Below are 18,776 nucleotides of genomic sequence, written 5' to 3'. Positions count from 1 at the left end.
AAACCAGAGCTGAATGGTAGTAAGTGACAGAACCAGGGCTCTGAGACACTGTGCCATCTCCCCCATCAGAAGGTCAGCTCTCTGAGAGCAGAGACCAGGCCAAGGGGCCCATTTGTCAACTGACCACTTCACTTACATCTCATTTCTTCCTAAAAGTATCTGAGCAGGTTAACAAAGATACAGATATGTGGGGGGCAGGGGGGAATGCATAAATACAAAGAAATGAAATTAGGTAAAGGAAACAAAAGCAGACAAGAACAATGAAGGCAGAGGGATATAAATACACCAAAAACAATGTGTAAGCCCTTCACAGAAGTCTACAGACAGGCTCCAAATTTGTACTTCTGACCTTTTGTCAGTCTGAGCAAAAAACAGAAAGTGGCTGTTTGTAAACCTGTTATGGATCTATGGCAGAAAGTCCTGTTGCCATAAAAATTATGTTGGAAACAATGTATGTTTCAGCCATCCAGCCTGATCAAAGGACTTCTAAACGAGCCTATTTTATGCTTAACTGTTGGCTAAACCTGCATGCACCGCAAGGTGAACTTGCCAGAAACATCTCTAAGAAGAACCACACACTTCCCAGTTCCCTTATTCAGAATGCGCTGAATAGGTTTTAAGTCACTGAGAGAGGATTGAAATTATCATTATGTGGTGCTGGCTCCTCAACAGTGCTGCGATTACTGCTGTCTTTCTCTCACTGGGTAGCGCCCATCCAGGCACCACCGCCTTCTGATGCTTCCAAATCCTTTCTTTGATCTCCGCTGCTTCTACACTTTTCCTTCGTTCATCTGTTTTCGTGATGATGTCTCAGCTTTGGTGATGACCAAGCATGGACTTGACAGCAGGCACTAGCCAACCCCACTAACTCCCTGCCTCTCCCTGGCCATAGGCATCACTGTTTTTTTGTTTGTTTACTTTTCTGTTTGCTTTGTTTTGTTTTGGCCATGCCATGCTTGTGGGATCTTAGTTCCCCGACCAGGGATTGAACCTGGGACCACAGCAGTGAATCCTAACCATTAGACCGCCAGGGAATTCCCTATACATCACTGTTCATGACCAGCTAAAGTCACTGTGCGAAAAAGTTCAGATGTCTGAAATTCTTCCTTTGCCCAAATTTAATGGCTATACTGCATTGCCCAGTATCCCCCACCTCAAATTCACGTCTTCCCGGAATCTCACAATGTGAACTTATTTGGAAATGGGGTCTTTGCAGATGCAATAAATTAAAATGAAGTCACAATAGATTAGGGTGGCCCCTAACCCAATGACTTATAAGAAGAAAAAACAGCCAGGGATAACACCATGTGACCATGGAGGCAGATACTGGACTGATACACCTAAAAGCCAAGGAACTCTAACGACTACCAGCAACAAGTATAAGCTAGGAAGAGGCAGGGAAGGACCTCCCAGCAGAGCCTTCAGAGAGAGTGTAGCCCAGCCAACACCTTGATTTTGGACTTCTAGCCTAGAGAATGTGGGAGAATAAATGTCTCTTATATTAAGCCACACAGTTTGTTTTAATTTGTTACAAAAGGAAACTAGTACAATGGCTAAAATGCTTTACCCAGAAGACATAGTACCAAGTACACAAAACTGACTTTTTAACTTGTATCCAACAGGTACAGCAGGCACAAGGTCTGTAGTCACACTGCCTGGGTTCAAATCCTAACGCTGCCACTTACTAGCTGTGGGCCCTTGGGCAGTTACTTAACCTCTCTGTACCTCAGTTTTCCCACCTATAAAATGGGGATAATATTACCAATCTCAGAAAGTTGTCCTAAGGATTAAACTGGGTGATTCATATAAAGTGCTCAGAGCCACGCCTGGCACCTATAAGCACTCTACATTTGTTATTATCAGCATCATCAGAGGTTAAACTGACAGAAAAAGGTAGGAACCAGTCCCTTCTTCTTAGAATTGTGTACACAATGCCCACCTCTCGTGGTCCTGTCCCCTCCTAGCAGGCACGAAAAACCATGGGATGTCTCTCCCAGGGCTGTGCAGAGACCAGGGTTAAGATCAGGATCCTCCAGTGAAATAGGACTGTCCCAGTTTCAATACTTCCAGGCTATTCTGCGGAGCCTAACCCTAACCCTCTTGTTAAATAATCCTAGGAACTCCACAAGTGATACTCGGCACGCATTCCAAACTAATCATTAAGAGACGACAACCTGGTTACACAGAACTAGACTGCTGATCCCGTAATGCTCATTTCCAACCAGGGAGCCGAAGGATGAGCAGCCTTCCAAAACAGCAGGTTGTCTGGTCCTGGCTCCACCTAAGCCAGGGACAATGAAGCCAGAATCCTCCAAACACACTTTCTTACTCTGGACTCCATGGCCCCAGCAGAATGACCGACACTCACCCTTAGGAAATGGCTTCCCCTTACTTTCAGTTCACAGTTGTTCTAGAGCCCTTGCTCTCACAGGGTCCTGCCGCCTTCTGCTCTGGGTAAAAGTCACCACGTTAGAAGCCTCTGTCTGCCAGCCACAAGACAGCCACATGGAGACACCAAGTCTAGTACAACTCAATAACTCATTTTAAAAATATCAGCATTCCAAATAATACTTCCAAGGATGATTGGAATTATGTAACTAGCATCATTGAAATTGATGAGAGATATATTAATAGCTTGCACTGAGTGCCTTCTCGGTACTAGACACAGCATTTTTATGTAGATTAATTCATTCAGTTCTAACTACTATTATTATCCCCATTTTACAGTTGAACAGCATGAATCAGGGAAGTTATGATTTTGCCCCAGGTCACACAGCTGATACAGTTGATCCTTGAACATGGGAATCAGAGGCATCGACCTTCTGCAGTCAAAGATCCATGTGTAACTAACAGGCGGTCCCTCCATAGCCACGGAGTCAACCAACCGAGGATAATGTAGTACTGCAATATTTACTATTGAAAAACATACAAGTGGACCTGAGCAGTTCAAACACATGTTTTCAAGGGTTAACTGTATTTGGAGGAGCCAGCTTAACAAATGAAAACAATACTCAAAATCCTATATACCCAGGACTTCCCTGGTGGCGCGGTGGTTAAGAATCTGCCTGTCAATGCAGGGGACGTGGGTTTGAGCCCTGGTCCGGGAAGATCCCACATGCCATGGAGCAACTAAGCCCATGCGCCACAACTACTGAGCCTGTGCTCTAGAGCCCCTGCTCCACAACAAGAGAAGCCACCGCAATGAGAAGCCCGTGCACCACAACGAAGAGTAGACCCAGCTCACCTCAACTAGAGAAAGACTGCACACAGCAACAAAGACCCAATGCAGCCAAAAGTAAATAAATAAAATAAATAAATTTGTATATTAAAAAAAAAATCCTATACACCCCAGAGAGGCAACCAGTTACCTCCCTTTGCACTACTTACAGAGTCCAAAGGCAACCCCTTGTCTATGGAGTAATACTATTTAAATGATCAACCAAAAGCTAAACTCTCTTAAAGGTTATGCATAATGTAAATGAAATGCTACATGCTAACCCTTGTCCTGCCTCCCACCCGGGGTTGCAAAGAAGTAAATCTTGCCACATCTAGACATTGGTCTTTATCCCCTATGAAGAGGGATCCACACATGACCTTGGGCTGGTCATCTGAACAGGAGCCCAGAGGCCCGCATTCTGAGTTCTCCCTTGAACTCAAAGATATTTTACTCTTCTGAGGCTTCAATTCACTTAATTGAAAAGGGAGAGATGTGGGGCAATTCCCTCCAAATTAAACATAGAATTACCATACAATCGAGCAATCCCATTTCTGGGTATACATGCAAAAGAAGGAAACTTTTGTTCATAGGTATATACTTGTACACCTATGTTCATAGCAGTATTATTTGCAAGAGCCAAAAGGGAAACTACCCAGGCTGTCCATCAACAGACGAATAAACAAAATATGGTATATATGTACAAGAGAATATTATTCAGCCTTAAAATGGAAGGAAATTCTAATATATGGTACAACTTGGATGAATCTCGAGGACACTAAACTAAGTGAAACAAGCCACTCACAAAAGGACAAACACTGTATGACTCCACTCATATGATGTATCGAGGGTAGTCAAAAGCAGAGAAAGACAGAGAAAGAAGGGTGGGTTGCAGGCAATGGGAGGAGGGGGGAATGGGGAGCTATTGTTGAATGGATACAGTGTCAGTTTGAGAAGATGAAAAAGTTCTGGAGATGGATGGTTGCACAAAAATGTGAGCACACCTAACACTACTGCACTTACACTTAAGAATGGTTAAAATGGTAAACTTGATGCTCTGTACTTTACGACAAACACGTGTACACGCAGAGAAAGGGGTTTTCATTAATTCAATGAATTTCAAACCTTGGCCGCACACTGGAATCTCCTATGGAGATTTCTTAAAATATCTATTCATCACTGGTAGTAACACGTTGGACATGGTGGACTTCTGATGTGATGTACTGGGAGGAAACGTCGTCACTCATGAGGCTTTCATGCCAAGAATTGCACCTGGGCTTCTTAGGGGATTCAATGTCATTGAATTAAAAGGGAGTGGAAGCACTGTTCCAGCCTGGGCAAGACTGAGGGGGGCATGACAGCCAAAGGCAATGTGAGACACTTGACTGGACGCTGGATCCAAAAAAATGGCTATGAAGTACAGTTGAGGAAGATCTTAGTGTAGAATTTAAAAGTGGATGGTAGACTTGAACGCACGGTACCAGTGGTACGGAAGATGGGGTTGTGGAGGAGAGTATCCTTGTTGTTGGCCTGTGAGATGCGTGAAGTATTTAGGGCTAAGCTGTCAGAGTCTCTGCAGATGCAACGGTGCAGCAGGATGTTAACAGTGTGAAGCTAAGTGAAAGGCATGGACATTCAAAGTGTCGTTCTTTGTGGTTCTGAGGGCTCAAAAATTTTTTAAGTAAAAAAAAATCAAAATAAAACAAAATAAAAATGTTTATGCCAGAGCTCTACCCCCACACAAATAAACAGAACATCTGGGGGCTGGGATCCAGGGAATCAGTGTTTTCTTTGTGAAGCTCCCCTGGAGATTATAATGGGCAGTCAGGTTGACAACTAGGAATTAAAAGAGCTCTAAACCGAGATGTGATATTATGGCGTGTATAACAGCCAAAGATGTGCAATTAACCTAAGAGGGTGGCCCACTGTTGATACCCAGCGGCCCTGGGAAATTTCTTCAGTCCCAAATGATCCCAGCTGCCCTACCTTCCACCCTTCCCTTACTTTTCTTAAAAATAAGCCACAACATTTCAACTTTGTAAAGAAATGAGCTCTATCAACAGACTAGGAAACAAGCGGCTCCCAAGCTTTACTGTCCCCCCTCATTGTAGAGTTCCCATGTCTCATAAAATAGTTTCCCTTTAAGAAACATGCTCCTATAGCAGAGGTCTCAAAGACACTCTTGAAATGTCTTTTCAACTTTGAGGCACCTTATGTTTTCATTATTTACACTGCCTAGTAAGACAAATGTTTAGATAGATAAGGAAGAATCTGGCCAAAGATTACACAATAGGATTTAGAAAACTTATATCTCAAACATATTGCTACCCAAAGCGAAAATTTTGCTTTTCAAACTGGAGAAGGAAGGGGGGAAAAAAAAGCCTCATTTCAAACATGGGTCCAAAAACAGCCTATGTCATAAAACTGAAGTGGCACTGCCTTTGAGGTAGGCGATAGAGTGATGAGCCCTTTTCAACACTAATAGGACTACCTGAAAGAGATATTCATGTAAGCAGCTAAATTACCCCACACCACCCATATATAACACTTGAACAGTTTTCAGAGCAATCTCCCGTACCTCGCACCCCTTTTGAGGTAAACATAAACCCACTTCTCAAATGTGTAGACGGAAGCTCAGAGAAGCCATACCCCATGCCATACAGTAAGTGGTACCTCCACCTAAGCCCTCAGATGCTAGGCGCTGCCCTTGCCGTCACAGTGCCCCATGACTCTCATCCCTCCAGGGTGACAACACTTCCATTCCAGCTACCTCAGTTCTACAACATAATTCAGGGGATGATGCCAGCTTCCAAGGGGGAGACTCACCTTGCTCTGTCTGCGTACTGTTCACAAATGTTTTCCTCCCCATTTGAGTGATGAAAGTAGCAAATGCCACCTCCAGCTCAGGGACACTCCGAAGCTTCTTATCCATCTTATATAAGGCTCTGCTCACACTTTACCGAAGGCATTTAGTCTACAAGCCCCGGGGAACTTCCATCATACACACAGCATCCAGCACGTCGTGTTGAATAAAAAAATAACGAGTGGTCTACCTCGGTGAGGCGCTTGAGAGTTCTCCTGAGTCAGGAGAATAACTCCCTGCTTTTACGTCAACCACCTTTATTTCACTGTGAACACTATTTCTTGATCCACTGCCTTTTACAAGTCGGCTTCCCACACACTTTCCCTTCACAAATTTTAAAAACTTTGATTAGCTACTGCTCACCTGGGATTTTTGCCTATCACCGCTCCCTGCTTCACCTTGCTTATCTTTATGGTTTTCATCCAACCTCTCATCATCTCGATCCCAACTACAACAGCTTAACTAGAGCATCCTGGACCTCTCAACACTTTAGCCTTTCAATCTCTGTCTCTCACACAAGCATGTGCGCATGTACACGCACACGCACGCACACGCTCGCACACACACACACACACACACACACCCCCTAGAAAATTAGATCTCCACTGAATCCTTCCCATAATAACAGACCTGTTTTTCAGACTCTAATTTTTTCAAGGCAAAGTTCATAGCTAACAATAACTTTGTATCTTGAGTAGCAAAGGGTAACTGTTCTAACTTTTCTAAGTATAAAAACATTTTTGAAGCAACTGACAAAGGATTAATCTCCAAAATTTACAAGCAGCTCATGCAGCTCAATATCAAAAAAACAAACAACCCAATCCAAAAATGGGCAGAAGACCTAAACAGACATTCCCCCAAAGAAGATATACAGATTGCCAACAAACATATGAAAGAATGCTCAACATCGTTAATCATTAGAGAAATGCAAATCAAAACTACAATGAGCTATCTCACACTGGTCAGAATGGCCATCATCAAAAAATCTAGAAACAATAAATGCTGGAGAGGGTGTGGAGAAAAGGAAACCCTTTTGCACTGTTGGTGGGAATGAAAATTGATACAGCCACTATGGAGAACAGTATGGAGATTCCTTAAAAAACTAAAAATAGAACTACCATACGACCCAGCAATCCCACTACTGGGCATATACCCTGAGAAAACCATAATTCAAAAAGAGTCATGTGCCACAATGTTCATTGCACCTCTATTTACAATAGCCCAGAGATGGAAACAACCTAAGTGTCCATCGACAGTTGAATGGATAAAGATGCCGCACATATATACAATGGAATATTACTCAGCCATAAAAAGAAATGAAATTGAGTTATCTGTAGTGAGGTGGATGGACCTAGAGTCTGTCATACAGAGTGAAGTAAGTCAGAAAGGGAAAAACAAATACCGTATGCTAACATACATATATAAAAAGAAAAAAAAAATTTCTGAAGAACCCAGGGGCTAGATGGGAATAAAGACATAGACCTACTAGAGCATGGACCTGAGGATACAAGGAGGGGGAAGGGTAAGCTGGGACGAAGTGAGAGTGGCATGGACATATATACACTACCAAATGTAAAATAGATAGCTAGTAGGAAGCAGCCGCATAGCACAAGGAGATCAGCTCGGTGCTTTGTGACCACCTAGAGGGGTGGGATAGGGAGGGTGGGAGGGAGACACAAGAGGGAGAAGATGTGGGGATATATGTATATGTATAGCTGATTCGCTTTTTTATACAACAGAAACTAACACACCATTGTAAAGCAATTATACTCCAATAAAGATGTTTAAAAAAATAACTAAAGAATGTAATTATGCACATAAAATTAATAAAGTGTCTTTTTTCTTTGTCTGAAAAAACAAAACAAAACCATTTTTATAGTAGAAAATTTGGAGAAGAAGAAAACACTTTTTTTTAAGTTCACCCATTATCTCATTACCTAGAAAGAACTACTGCTGACATGTTGAATGACTTATATGCCAGACACTGGGGATACAGCAGTGACCAAAAGACACAGTTGTGACCCTCATGGATTTTATTGCTGTTCTATTTTATCCATGTTATTCTCGGAGTCATCAATGTAGTACAATTTTTAATAAATTTATTTTTATTATTTATTTATTTTTGGCTGTGTTGGGTCTTTGCTGCTGTGCGCAGGCTTTCTCTAGTTGTGGTGAGCTGGGGGCTACTCTTCATTGTGGTACACGGGCTTCTCGTTGGGGTGGCTTCACTTGTTGCAGAGCACGGGCTCTAGGCGTGCGGGCTTCAGTAGTTGTGGCATGTGGGCTCAGGAGTTGTGGCACATGGTCTCAGTAGTTGTGGCTCACAAGCTCTAGAGCGCAGGCTCAGTAGTTGTGGCACATGGGCTTAGCTGCTCCATGGCATGTGGGATCTTCCCGGACCAGGGCTCAAACCCATGTCCCCGGCATTGGCAGGCAGATTCTTAACCACTGCACCACAGGTAAGTCCCAATGTAGTACAATATTTGTTTTTTTAATTAATTTATTTTTGGCTGCTTTGGGTCTTCGTTGCTGCGCACGGGCTTTCTCTAGTTGTGGTGAGTGCGGGCGAGTGGGGGCTACTCTTCGTTGTGGTGCGCGGGCTCCTCATTGCAGTGGCTTCTCTTGTTGCGGAGCACGGGCTCTAGGCTCATGGGCTTCGGTAGTTGTGGCACGTGGGCTCAGTAGTTGTGGCTCACAGGCTCTAGAGCACAGGCTCTGTAGTTGTGGCTCACGGGCTTAGTTGCTCCGCGGCACAGGGGATCTTCCCGGACCAGGGATCAAACCCATGTCCCCTGCACTGGCAGGCATTTTCTTACCCACTGTGCCACCAGCGAAGTCCCAATGTAGTACAATATTTTTCAAAACACATTTGCTTTATTTTTTGAAAGGTAATACGTGGTAAAAACAATTCAAATAATATTCTCACCCTTGCCCTCAGTCTCTCTCCCCAAAGGTAACCTCTAAAAAGATGTTTGCATAACCTTCTAAAGATATTCATGAGTACATAGGTTAAGTCTATCTTCCCTGTTTGGTTGCTGGATTTTGTGTGTCCTACTCAACAGATCAAAGGTACACATTTTCAAAGATTTCAAAACCACTACACAGAAGCACATTATAAGTTCCATTTCTTTCTCAGAGTTCACCTAATCAAATGCGCAAAGTTAACAACCAGAGTCTACTTTGAATAATACAAAAGCACAACCCTCCAAACTGTTGGCCAATTCAAACTGACAACAGCATATATTCTATTGCAGAACTGAGGAGGAAAGCTCTGAAACTGTCCCCAGAATCAGTGCCAAAGCAAGGAAAGGACTCATGCGTCCCTGGTTCTCATGGACAGATAACTGTATCTTTATACATTCTCTTTATTTTTTTATATATTTAAAATTTTATGACTTTAAATATTACAACTGAATCTTTAAAAAAAAAAACTGAGGGAGGGAGGGGGAAGAGGCCTAAAAAAAGCATAAAGGAAATAAAAATGGACAAGGATTAAGGGAGTATGGTATAGCTTTCAGGTAATTTTAAGCACTGGATAATTTTAATCTAGAAAGAAGGCCTCACTCTTTTTAAATGAATATTTTTTCCTTTGGAAAATAAAAATCATTAGTAGAAACAGAACGGAAGTGAGAGCCTATCTGTGTTAGCTATGTAATGACCATTTCTCGGAAAAACTTCCTAAGAGTGCAGTATGAGCAAGGCTCTGAATTTGATACGAGGGGAGCAGAGTTTATGGGGTGGGTGAACGGAGAACTCATACTCCGTGAGGCTGATGATGTGACTGGCATCTTGCCGGGTCCCTTACCCCAACCCTGCGAAGCCTGCCTGGTCAGCTCAGGACTGAGGCAAAGAATGTGGAAGCGACCGACATACCCAGGGACCCAGGTAGGAACCAGGCAAGTCTGGCTGTTCCCAATGCTCCCTTCTGGGGGAGATGAGGAGTAGAAGGGTCGATAGGAAACATTTGTATGAAACTTCCTGGAAAAAACAAAAAACAAAACAAAACCCTGGTAGAAGAAAGGGGGAAGAGCAGAATGAATGAGTAATCTGAATGTGGGGACACAAGAAGCAACCAAGATTCTCTACTTCCAATGGCTCCAATATCCCAATTATTCCTCTAAGTTGAACTTCACTGGCCCATGAACCTAAAGTTTCACTATCTTTCTAGAGGCAGTAAGGGATCCTGAGGGATGTCAAATGAACCCAGCACACTTCCTCCTCCTCTTGCTCAACCCCCTTCTAAATCCCCACAGTACTAGGTTGACCAGAAGGTTGGACGACGCTCTCATCAAAGCCAAACTCCACAATCTGAATTAGGCATGAAGATTAACACTTATTTCAAGCAGCTTCTTCCTATCTCGATAGTGTCATGAACCCTTGGGCTTTCAAACCAGCCGCAGCAGCTATGATCAACTTAACCCTGAAATGAGACAACAGGTTGCGTAGTAACTGCAGAATAATTCCTCACTCAGGTATGCTAGTGACAATTCCGCAACCACTTTTAAGATGATAAAACAATGCAGCGCAGAAATCCAACCCACCATCCAACTTTATTTGTTAACAGTCAGCAAAAGAACACGTTAGCTGGTTTTTTTTTAAGTATACATGAACAAGAATTTGATCTCCACCCAAACTGATAGACTGACTCCACTTCCATATAGATAACTATTTTCCCGTTGAGTATATACGTTCAAGAAAGCATGGGATGTTTATGTCAATTATATCTCAATTTAAAAAACATATATGGGGCCAAGATTTTAAATCCACCTTCTGTTAAAGTGAGAAGAGGGCAAGGAGGTGGGGAGACAGGCAAGGGGCAGCAGAGATGAGAGCAATACTACTGCCACCCCTCCCCCACCAGTCAAGTGCGGGCACTATGGAGACACATTCTGAATGTGCGTTGAATCATTTAACCCTCCGAGCATGCACTTTCCCATCTACACTTTAGAGGGGTGGAAACGGAAGCACAGAGAAATTAAAATAACTTGCCTAGGTTCCACAGAGGGTGAAAGCAAATTTAACTCAACATTAAATATTTGCCTGGCAGTCAAACTCTTGAGATTATCTTTAATTTAACAGATAATAGAAACAAGTTCCTCATTCAGACCAACAGTGCAGTGCTGACACTTTAAGCAAAATCTGTCACAACAGCAAATATTGACTGAGTGTCTTCTAGGTACCAGGGTTCCAGGTTACCAGCGAGGTACTGAACCTAAGCATTCCTTAAGTATTTCAAACATCTGTTGCTTCAATCACATGCAAATCAAGTCCATTTATATGAAGATGACTAAGGATCTGCCTGAACATTATGTAAGACTGAGTTCATATTGGCAATAAAATGAGAAGTGAGCCCAAATTATCAGGAACTAATCTGCCTTAATGTGCAAAAAATGATATAAAAATGTCCTTCTTTAGAGATTCAGGAGTAATGGAAAAAGCAGAACAATTAAAAGTCCTCTTTGGGGATCCTAAGCAAAAAAATCAGAGGACTGTCCTCCTATCTTTAATCAATAGAAAAATAAACAGATCAGTAATTTTCTGTAATGTGGGCATGACCTAGGTGCACTAATTCCTATCAGATAGTATCTCTGTTAACATACTCAACTGCTCTCAAAGTTGTGAATGAATGAAGAACACTTGAAGTTGTCCTGGATAAAAAAAATGGAGGGAAGAGACAACTTTCAACCCTTACTGTCCAGGCCCCACCCTACAAGGATTAAAGTCCAGAATGGCCAGGATTGGGACCTTCCTTATTCCACAAACAGGTTCCCCAGCTCACTCAGCCTTCCCAATGGCTCCAGAGAGCACCACCTCCCCCTAGAGATCCCTGGGGAGTTGATGTCACTTAATCCCTAGTTAGTGGAGATTTGGCACTTTATCTTCTAAATCACATTTGTTTCCCAGAAGGGAGAAAAGCAACCTTAACGCCATACCGAAACAGATCCTATAAACTAAACACAAACCTGTCCAGAAATCAATGCCGGGGTTTGTATGCCATGCATGTGTGTGCTCAAGTCAAACACACAAGGCACACTGTAAATAAAGCATTTGGTGACGTGCTCACGTGTTTTTACTTACATGACAAAAACCTGCAAGCACTGTGGAGAGGGTAATCTGTGTATTAGGGATGTTTTTTCACCCTTGCACTAGACCAGTGCACCAGAAGCCCTTGTAGGACCCCCCCACACACACTGCCCGACTCAGGAGGTCTGGGTGGGGCAGGGGATTCGCCTTTCCAACAGGTTCCCAGGTGATGCTCTACAGCCCTTGCTGCTCCAGGAACTGCTCCAGCAAAGCCACTGCACTGACCGGAGAAACAGCCGTCAGTGCCCTTGGTCACCTTGGAAAGAAGGGCCATGCACAACCCATGACTGTAAAGTTAAGGGAGAATCCAGTGAGAGTGTAGTCCAATCTGAGGACCTGCTAATGAGCTGGAAACTCGGCATTAGCCACTTTCAACCAAACTGAGATGTTCTCCTGTGACTGCCCTAAATGTCCAGTGACATTTCAGAAGTCAAAATTGCCATTAAGTAATGGAGAGTATGAGGAAAAAAAGAGGGAGAAGAAACCCTACCCCCTAGATAATTTCGCTGTCCTTGCCCTGCTGTAACTACACCATTTTTTTTTTTTAACCTGTTTTCAGAGAATTTACGTTCTGAAATGGTTTGGAGTTAGCTGTCTGTCTCCCTGGCTGGAGTCTGTTAGGCTCCGGTGAGGGTCCAGACCTACCTCTCTTTGTATTCGTTGGATGCCACCAGGTCCAGAAGCATCATCATGATTCACTTCTAGCCTATCCCAACTGGAACTATCTGGCGGAACTATCTGGCAGAACCAACCTGGCAGCAAAAAGAATTCCCCAACCTAGAAGCATGGTGAAGGGTCCTCTGAGCAACGAGAGAGAGGGCACCCCCCGATGCACACGTCCCCAAACCTCACCCACCCTCCTGCTCTTTCCAACCCCATGCATTCCAAGCACACTCACCCTTCCCACTTCATCAGGTCACTTGCCAAAAAAAAGACCTCTCAAAGAGCGAGATACTTCAGTGAGAGACTAGATTAAGCTACTCTTAGGACAGCTCTGCCTTTTGTTGCCTACAAATAAAGGATTCCATGATAAATTCCCCTCTGGCTACACCTCCTTCCCACAGCACCTATCCACACCTCCTAAGCGTCATCCCCCCCCCCAGAATACTCATGCAACAAACACACGGGAACGCCTTTCAGTTTTCCCTCTGACCTCCCTCCAGGTCGTGGTCACAACCTTCATGACGCCTTCCCATTTCCCCACCCAAATCCATCACTCTCGTGTCTTCACTTCCACAGAACTTGGAAGTACACTAGTAAAAGTATAGGCATTACTCTTCATCTTCCAGATTCTCTTATAAGCTGTAAAGCTGTAACCATCTCAGTCATTTTCCCTTCGTCGGCAATGTGTTGTACATGTTAGGTGCTCAATTGACTGATGTCACTACAATGTGTTTAGCACTATGTGCAAGGAACCACACCAGCCACTGTCACAGGAGTGGAAAACACCATCCTTCAAGGTATAAGAGAAACCCCCAAGGCTACTCAGGCAGTTAATGGCCAAATCAGGATTTCAACTAGGATCTACTCAACACCACAGCTTTTGCCACTTCACTGACGCCATTCTGCCTTTCAAGGGAGAAAAACGAAATGGAACACTAAAGGGAAAAAGCCTCGGCTCACTGGTCAGCCAACCCCCTGCAAACTTCCGCTTGATTTCTCATCAACCCTAGACTTTAAGGCATGGCCAGTATATGTGATAAAGTATGTTTTACAAATTATCCTATTTGGAATCACTGGAGCATGCAGCTATATTATGGAAAAGTCTTTCTTTCATTTCAGTGCCTCACAATGAGATGGGATGTCTCTGCATACACATAGAATGTTTTAATGAAGTCTAGATGTACTCTACGAAAAGCCCATGTATTCTTTCATACTTTTCCTTAGGGGTAAAAAAACCAAATTAAACTCGAGAGAATACCACCCATCTTCTTTTAAAAGAGCACACTATCCAAATGGCTACAGGTTTCTGCAGTTTGATAAAATCAGGACAAACACCTGAAACAGAGAGATAGGAGGGGCGAAGCCCCGTTTGATGAGTCAAGAGAAGCAAATGGCAACAGCCAGTAAGAAAAGGCTTCAGGGTCTGACAGCACTGGCTTCCAAACTCCCTCTGTCACCAGCTAGCTGTGGGGTTTTGAGACAGTATCATGGGGTTTCAGCTTCGGGAAAACCCCTGGCCCTCTCAGAGGTCATAATAAGCAGGTGATAACAAGAGCACGTGAAACACACAAGCACTTGGTAAATTCACCAACTTAAATTCCACACCCCATGCTTAAGTGCCTAACCTGTAGGACTTACCTGACTCAGATCAGAAGTTGAGTGGCCTTTGTTTCTCCTTTGATTACCGAGAAGACTTGGTAAGCATTAGATCTGCCTGTATACTAGCCTTTTAAATAAAATGAGCTGCTGAAAAGCTTATGGAGTGGAAGGTGAGGGGCAAAAGCAAACCAATGGTTCCCTAGAGGAAAAAAGGCGTTTGCTAACACCTTAAGCAACACTAAACTCTCCAACAAACTGGATATTACAAGCTTAAACTCTCCCAAACAAGTCATTTGGGCTAAGGGCATGTGTAATTAAAGTTAAAGGCATACTAAAATAACACTTTAGCTGGTGACCTGAAAGAACCTTTTGAAAAGCTCAACCAAAACATTAGTTGCATGTAGGAGGGACTTGACTTTTTGTCTATTACAGACAGCATTGCAGGGCAACACTGCATACATCCCTCTGCCTCCAAAGGAAAGCACTGATAGACCGTTAGAACCAAGCTGCCCTAAACACAGATGTATTCAATCCTGTGTTTTTTTTTTGTTTTGTTTTGTTTTGTTTGCTGTACGCGGGCCTCTCACTGCTGTGGCCTCTCCCGTTGCGGAGCACAGGCTCCGGACGCGCAGGCTCAGCGGCCATGGCTCACGGGCCCAGCCGCTCCGTGGCATGTGGGATCTTCCCGGACCGGGGCACGAACCCATGTCCCCTGCATCGGCAGGCGGATTCTCAACCACTGCGCCACCAGGGAAGCCCTCAACCCTGTTTTACACACCTGAATTTAACAGTTCAGAACTTCAATTTCTAGTACTGGGAAAGGGATAAGAGGCTTAGTTGTGTTGACCACTGAAACACACCAGTTACCAGTTGATTCAGAAATCTCACCATGCAGACCAGAGCATCAGTCAAAAGCTCAGAGCATCAGCCAGAACCTTCCCCTGCAACACACACATAAACACACCCATGCTGGGCTTATGCTACACTTTTAAAGAGAAGCAAATAGTGAAACACATCATTTACAACGTTTCTCATGAAAGGAAAGAAGTTTTGCAGAGGGTAGAAAACCACAATTCCTGCCACAGACATATTGATTACTGACCCACAGGAGCCACTTAAATGCTGACTGGATCATCAGTGATGAGTGAAATCATCTACATCTAGTCACAAAGCCCCTCTTTGCTATCGCTGGTCTTTTTAACTCTCAAGTAACTGGAATAAAACTTTTGACAGATCGTGGTGGCAACGTGTTTTCAGAACTCCTTTAGCAAATACATCACAGTTTGTTACAACAGCACAAAAATGATTTTGCAAATCATGCCTATGCATAACTTTCAATTAAATTTAGTTTTGATTGTAGAAAGATACTCTGGTTGTAATATAATATTCTACTCACGTCTAAATTAGTATAGCAGCTTCACCCTTTTCCTTTCTCCGTATCTTCTCTGCAGAATTACATTAGTGAGCTAATATTTCATCTTTGTTCTACAGAAACACCTCACAAAATAACTTCCAACAAGACGGCACATCACCTATTACACCAGACTCGTGAGAAAAGCTGGACGAGAATTTCCAAAAAAAGGGGCTATGTGCCGATGTGCGATGCTCTTCATGCTTGTGGGATCTGACTCTCCTAGACTGCCGCTTCTAAGAGCGCTCTAAAACTACAGGTGCATTCAATGAAAACCAAGGGCCATCACAGACACTCACGCAGGGAAACAGATGGAATTGCCACATTAATGCACTGCAGGCACTGCAAGTTTGCCCAGCATGCTGAACTAGTGAGGGACGACACAGCAAACAGATCGTGGTTTAAAATGTGATATCAAAACGCATTTTTAAATTCATACTCGCCTAGTTTCTACACATTGTGGCCATCTTATCATTTGACACAGTGAAGCTACCATACATTCTGGGAGCCTGACACATAAAGGACTTTCACCTATCTGAAGATGGTTGACACCACTCGGGATGAGCACATCCCACCGCAAGGAACTCTGCCCTCTGTGTTGGTTAGGCAAAGTGCAAACTAAGGCTGCAAAGGGCAGGGCCGGGTTACTTGTTAAATACATTTCCCTAGAGTACAGAGGCTGCAGCTGACTCCTCAGGCTGCCTCCTCACTGGCTGACACAGAAAAGGTCACCTGGGAAAATTAACTTCTCATCTCTGATGCTCCATTCCAAGACTGGCGGGGAGGAAAGGGAGGGTGAGCACGGTGACTACTCCCCTTTATTAGGCAAGCCTGTGGCCCTCACAACCAGCCAGAACCACAAAACATGCAGCAGGGTTCACTATCTTAACCCAAGCCTGGTACCCCTGCCACCAAGGCCAGCCTGGGCAAAAGATTAACCTGTGATCCGCCACAGGGATCACTGACAGGGCCAACCCTGTTGAGAGAGCGTGCCAACTTTCTGTTTGTTTTAAAGGAAATACTTCCTGACACAGGTTTGGTAAAGACTCTGAACTCTGCACATGAAGCCGTGTGGTTAGTTCTCATCTGGCTCTATCCACTCAAGATCCGCCAAAGCAACCTCTTTCCGAGGGTAGACCCTGGCTGGGTAATCGACACTACCTCATTCAAGTCACGCGGCTCCAACCGGATCCCGGGGAGCCCAGCGCCGCGTCCTGTCCCGGCTGCAATCCTCCCGCGCGCCGCACGGGGGGGATGGGCGAGGTGTCCCTTTCAGCCGCAGCAGGAAAGGACTCCCACCTGTGGGGCCCAAACTGGCTCTTGCGGCCCAGGTGAAGCACGAGGGGGCGGGGTAGGAGGAAACACCGCCCCTTCCAGGAAAGCCGACGTTGCTAGTAGCAGAATGCGCGGGCACACTACTAGCGGAGCCCACCTGCAGCCACAGCAAACAAACTTTCCTCCCCTCTGAGTTGGAAGAAAAGGGTCCCTTACGCCACCCCCTGGCCCGAGCCGGCAACGTCCAGGAGCTCCGAGGGCTCCTCACCTGATACCCTTAAACGCCCAACTTGGTGTGTCCCAGGGCGCAGACCCAGCTCTGCCTCGCGCCACGGTGGGGTGTGCGGGGTAGAGGACTGGGGTGCCAGCTGGGGATTAGGAATTTGTGGGGAGAGCGGGAGGACGCCGCTCACTAGCCTTTGCAACTCCAGCTCCCAACTTTGCCAGCCACCCAGCCGCTGCCCTCCGGTTCCTCCGCGGCGCGCACCCGGCTCCCTCGGTTTCTCCAACCCTCCCGTAGGGAGAGAGCTCCCCAAGGCCAGTGGAACCCCGCGCGCCCGGCGCACTTACAGCCGTAGCGGGGTCTCTGCAGGGACGGCTGCTCCTCGTGGGGCATCCTGCGCGGTTCCGGGGGCCCGCACGCGGCGCGCCCCCCGCGGCTCCCCTCGCTGGCCAGGCTCGCCGCTCCGCGCCCAGCCGGCGCGCTAGTATCCGGCCTCTCGCGGCCCTCCCCTGGCCGCCCCGAGATGGGCGCCCCGCTCGCTCGGTGCTCCCTCGTCAGCGCCCGCTGCCGCCGCCGCGCGCTGACACCGGAGCAAAAGTGAACTCTCCTCCCTCGCTCGCTCCGGGCCGCCGCCGCCGCCTCCCGGGCAGGTTTCCTTTCTCCTACAGCCCGGCCCCGTTATCCACCGCGGTGAGAGCGCGCGCCGCGGCGCAGCGACCTCTACCGCGCGCGGGGCGCAGCGCCCGGCCGCCTGGACCCGCCCCTGTCCGGCCCCGCGGCTGGAGGAAGGGGCTGCACGGGGCCCTGGGCCGGGATCCCCTGCCAGTGGGGCCCGCGGCCGCCCCGCCTGCTTTTTCACTTGTGGAGCGTTTAGAGGGTGGAAGTGAACCTCTGCGGAGAAGAGCAAGAGAAACCGCAGAAGACACAGCCAGCCCCAGCCGCCCAGGGTGTTGCTCGGTTACAGAAGGACAAACAGCGCGGTTCCTTTTCGTCTGGGGAGATTGCGCCTTGACTTTTTTTTTTTTTCCTTTTTTCTTTTTTCCCCTCGAACGTTGCTTCTGTGACTCCTTGTCTACAAAATACCGGGTTCCCCTTTCATGACCAGAAACTGAGAGTGTGTGTTTGCTGGAGGGACAAGATAAACAATCGCTGAGCAACCACTCAAAACACAACTGCGAGTCATCCTCGGATCACCTTGGGCCCGCTGCCCTCCCCCAAGTACAGAACTGTCGCCCAGCCCAGCTGGGGTCGCACACCACAAAAACCTTTTCCGGCTTAGCTTTTAAGGAAACTAAACTACCTGTGGCAGTTTTTAAAGATTTCGGGGGGGGGGGGGTTGTTTTGTGTTCATGCAGTCACCTGGAGCTATTTTTCTCTTTGTGCCTCAGAGTGATAAGATCTGGAGGAATGTGGACTCTTCTAAACCCGTGTCCTCACCTGCTTG

General features: G+C 45.7%; 1 protein-coding gene across 1 annotated transcript in view; it reads right to left on the bottom strand.

Moving 5' to 3' along the window:
• Positions 1 to 18,100, bottom strand: part of IQGAP2 (IQ motif containing GTPase activating protein 2) — a 286,934-nt gene extending 268,834 nt beyond the window's left edge. Inside the window, exon 1 of the mRNA XM_019929807.3 lies at positions 17,680 to 18,100. Coding sequence (XP_019785366.2) covers positions 17,680 to 17,725 — 46 coding nt within the window. The 5' untranslated portion in view covers positions 17,726 to 18,100. The remainder of the gene's footprint in view (positions 1 to 17,679) is intronic.
• Positions 18,101 to 18,776: the final 676 nt, after the last annotated feature.

Source organism: Tursiops truncatus, chromosome 3, assembly GCF_011762595.2.
Source record: "Tursiops truncatus isolate mTurTru1 chromosome 3, mTurTru1.mat.Y, whole genome shotgun sequence".
NCBI lineage: Eukaryota > Metazoa > Chordata > Mammalia > Artiodactyla > Delphinidae > Tursiops > Tursiops truncatus.
This window is presented reverse-complemented; position numbering and strand designations above follow the sequence as displayed.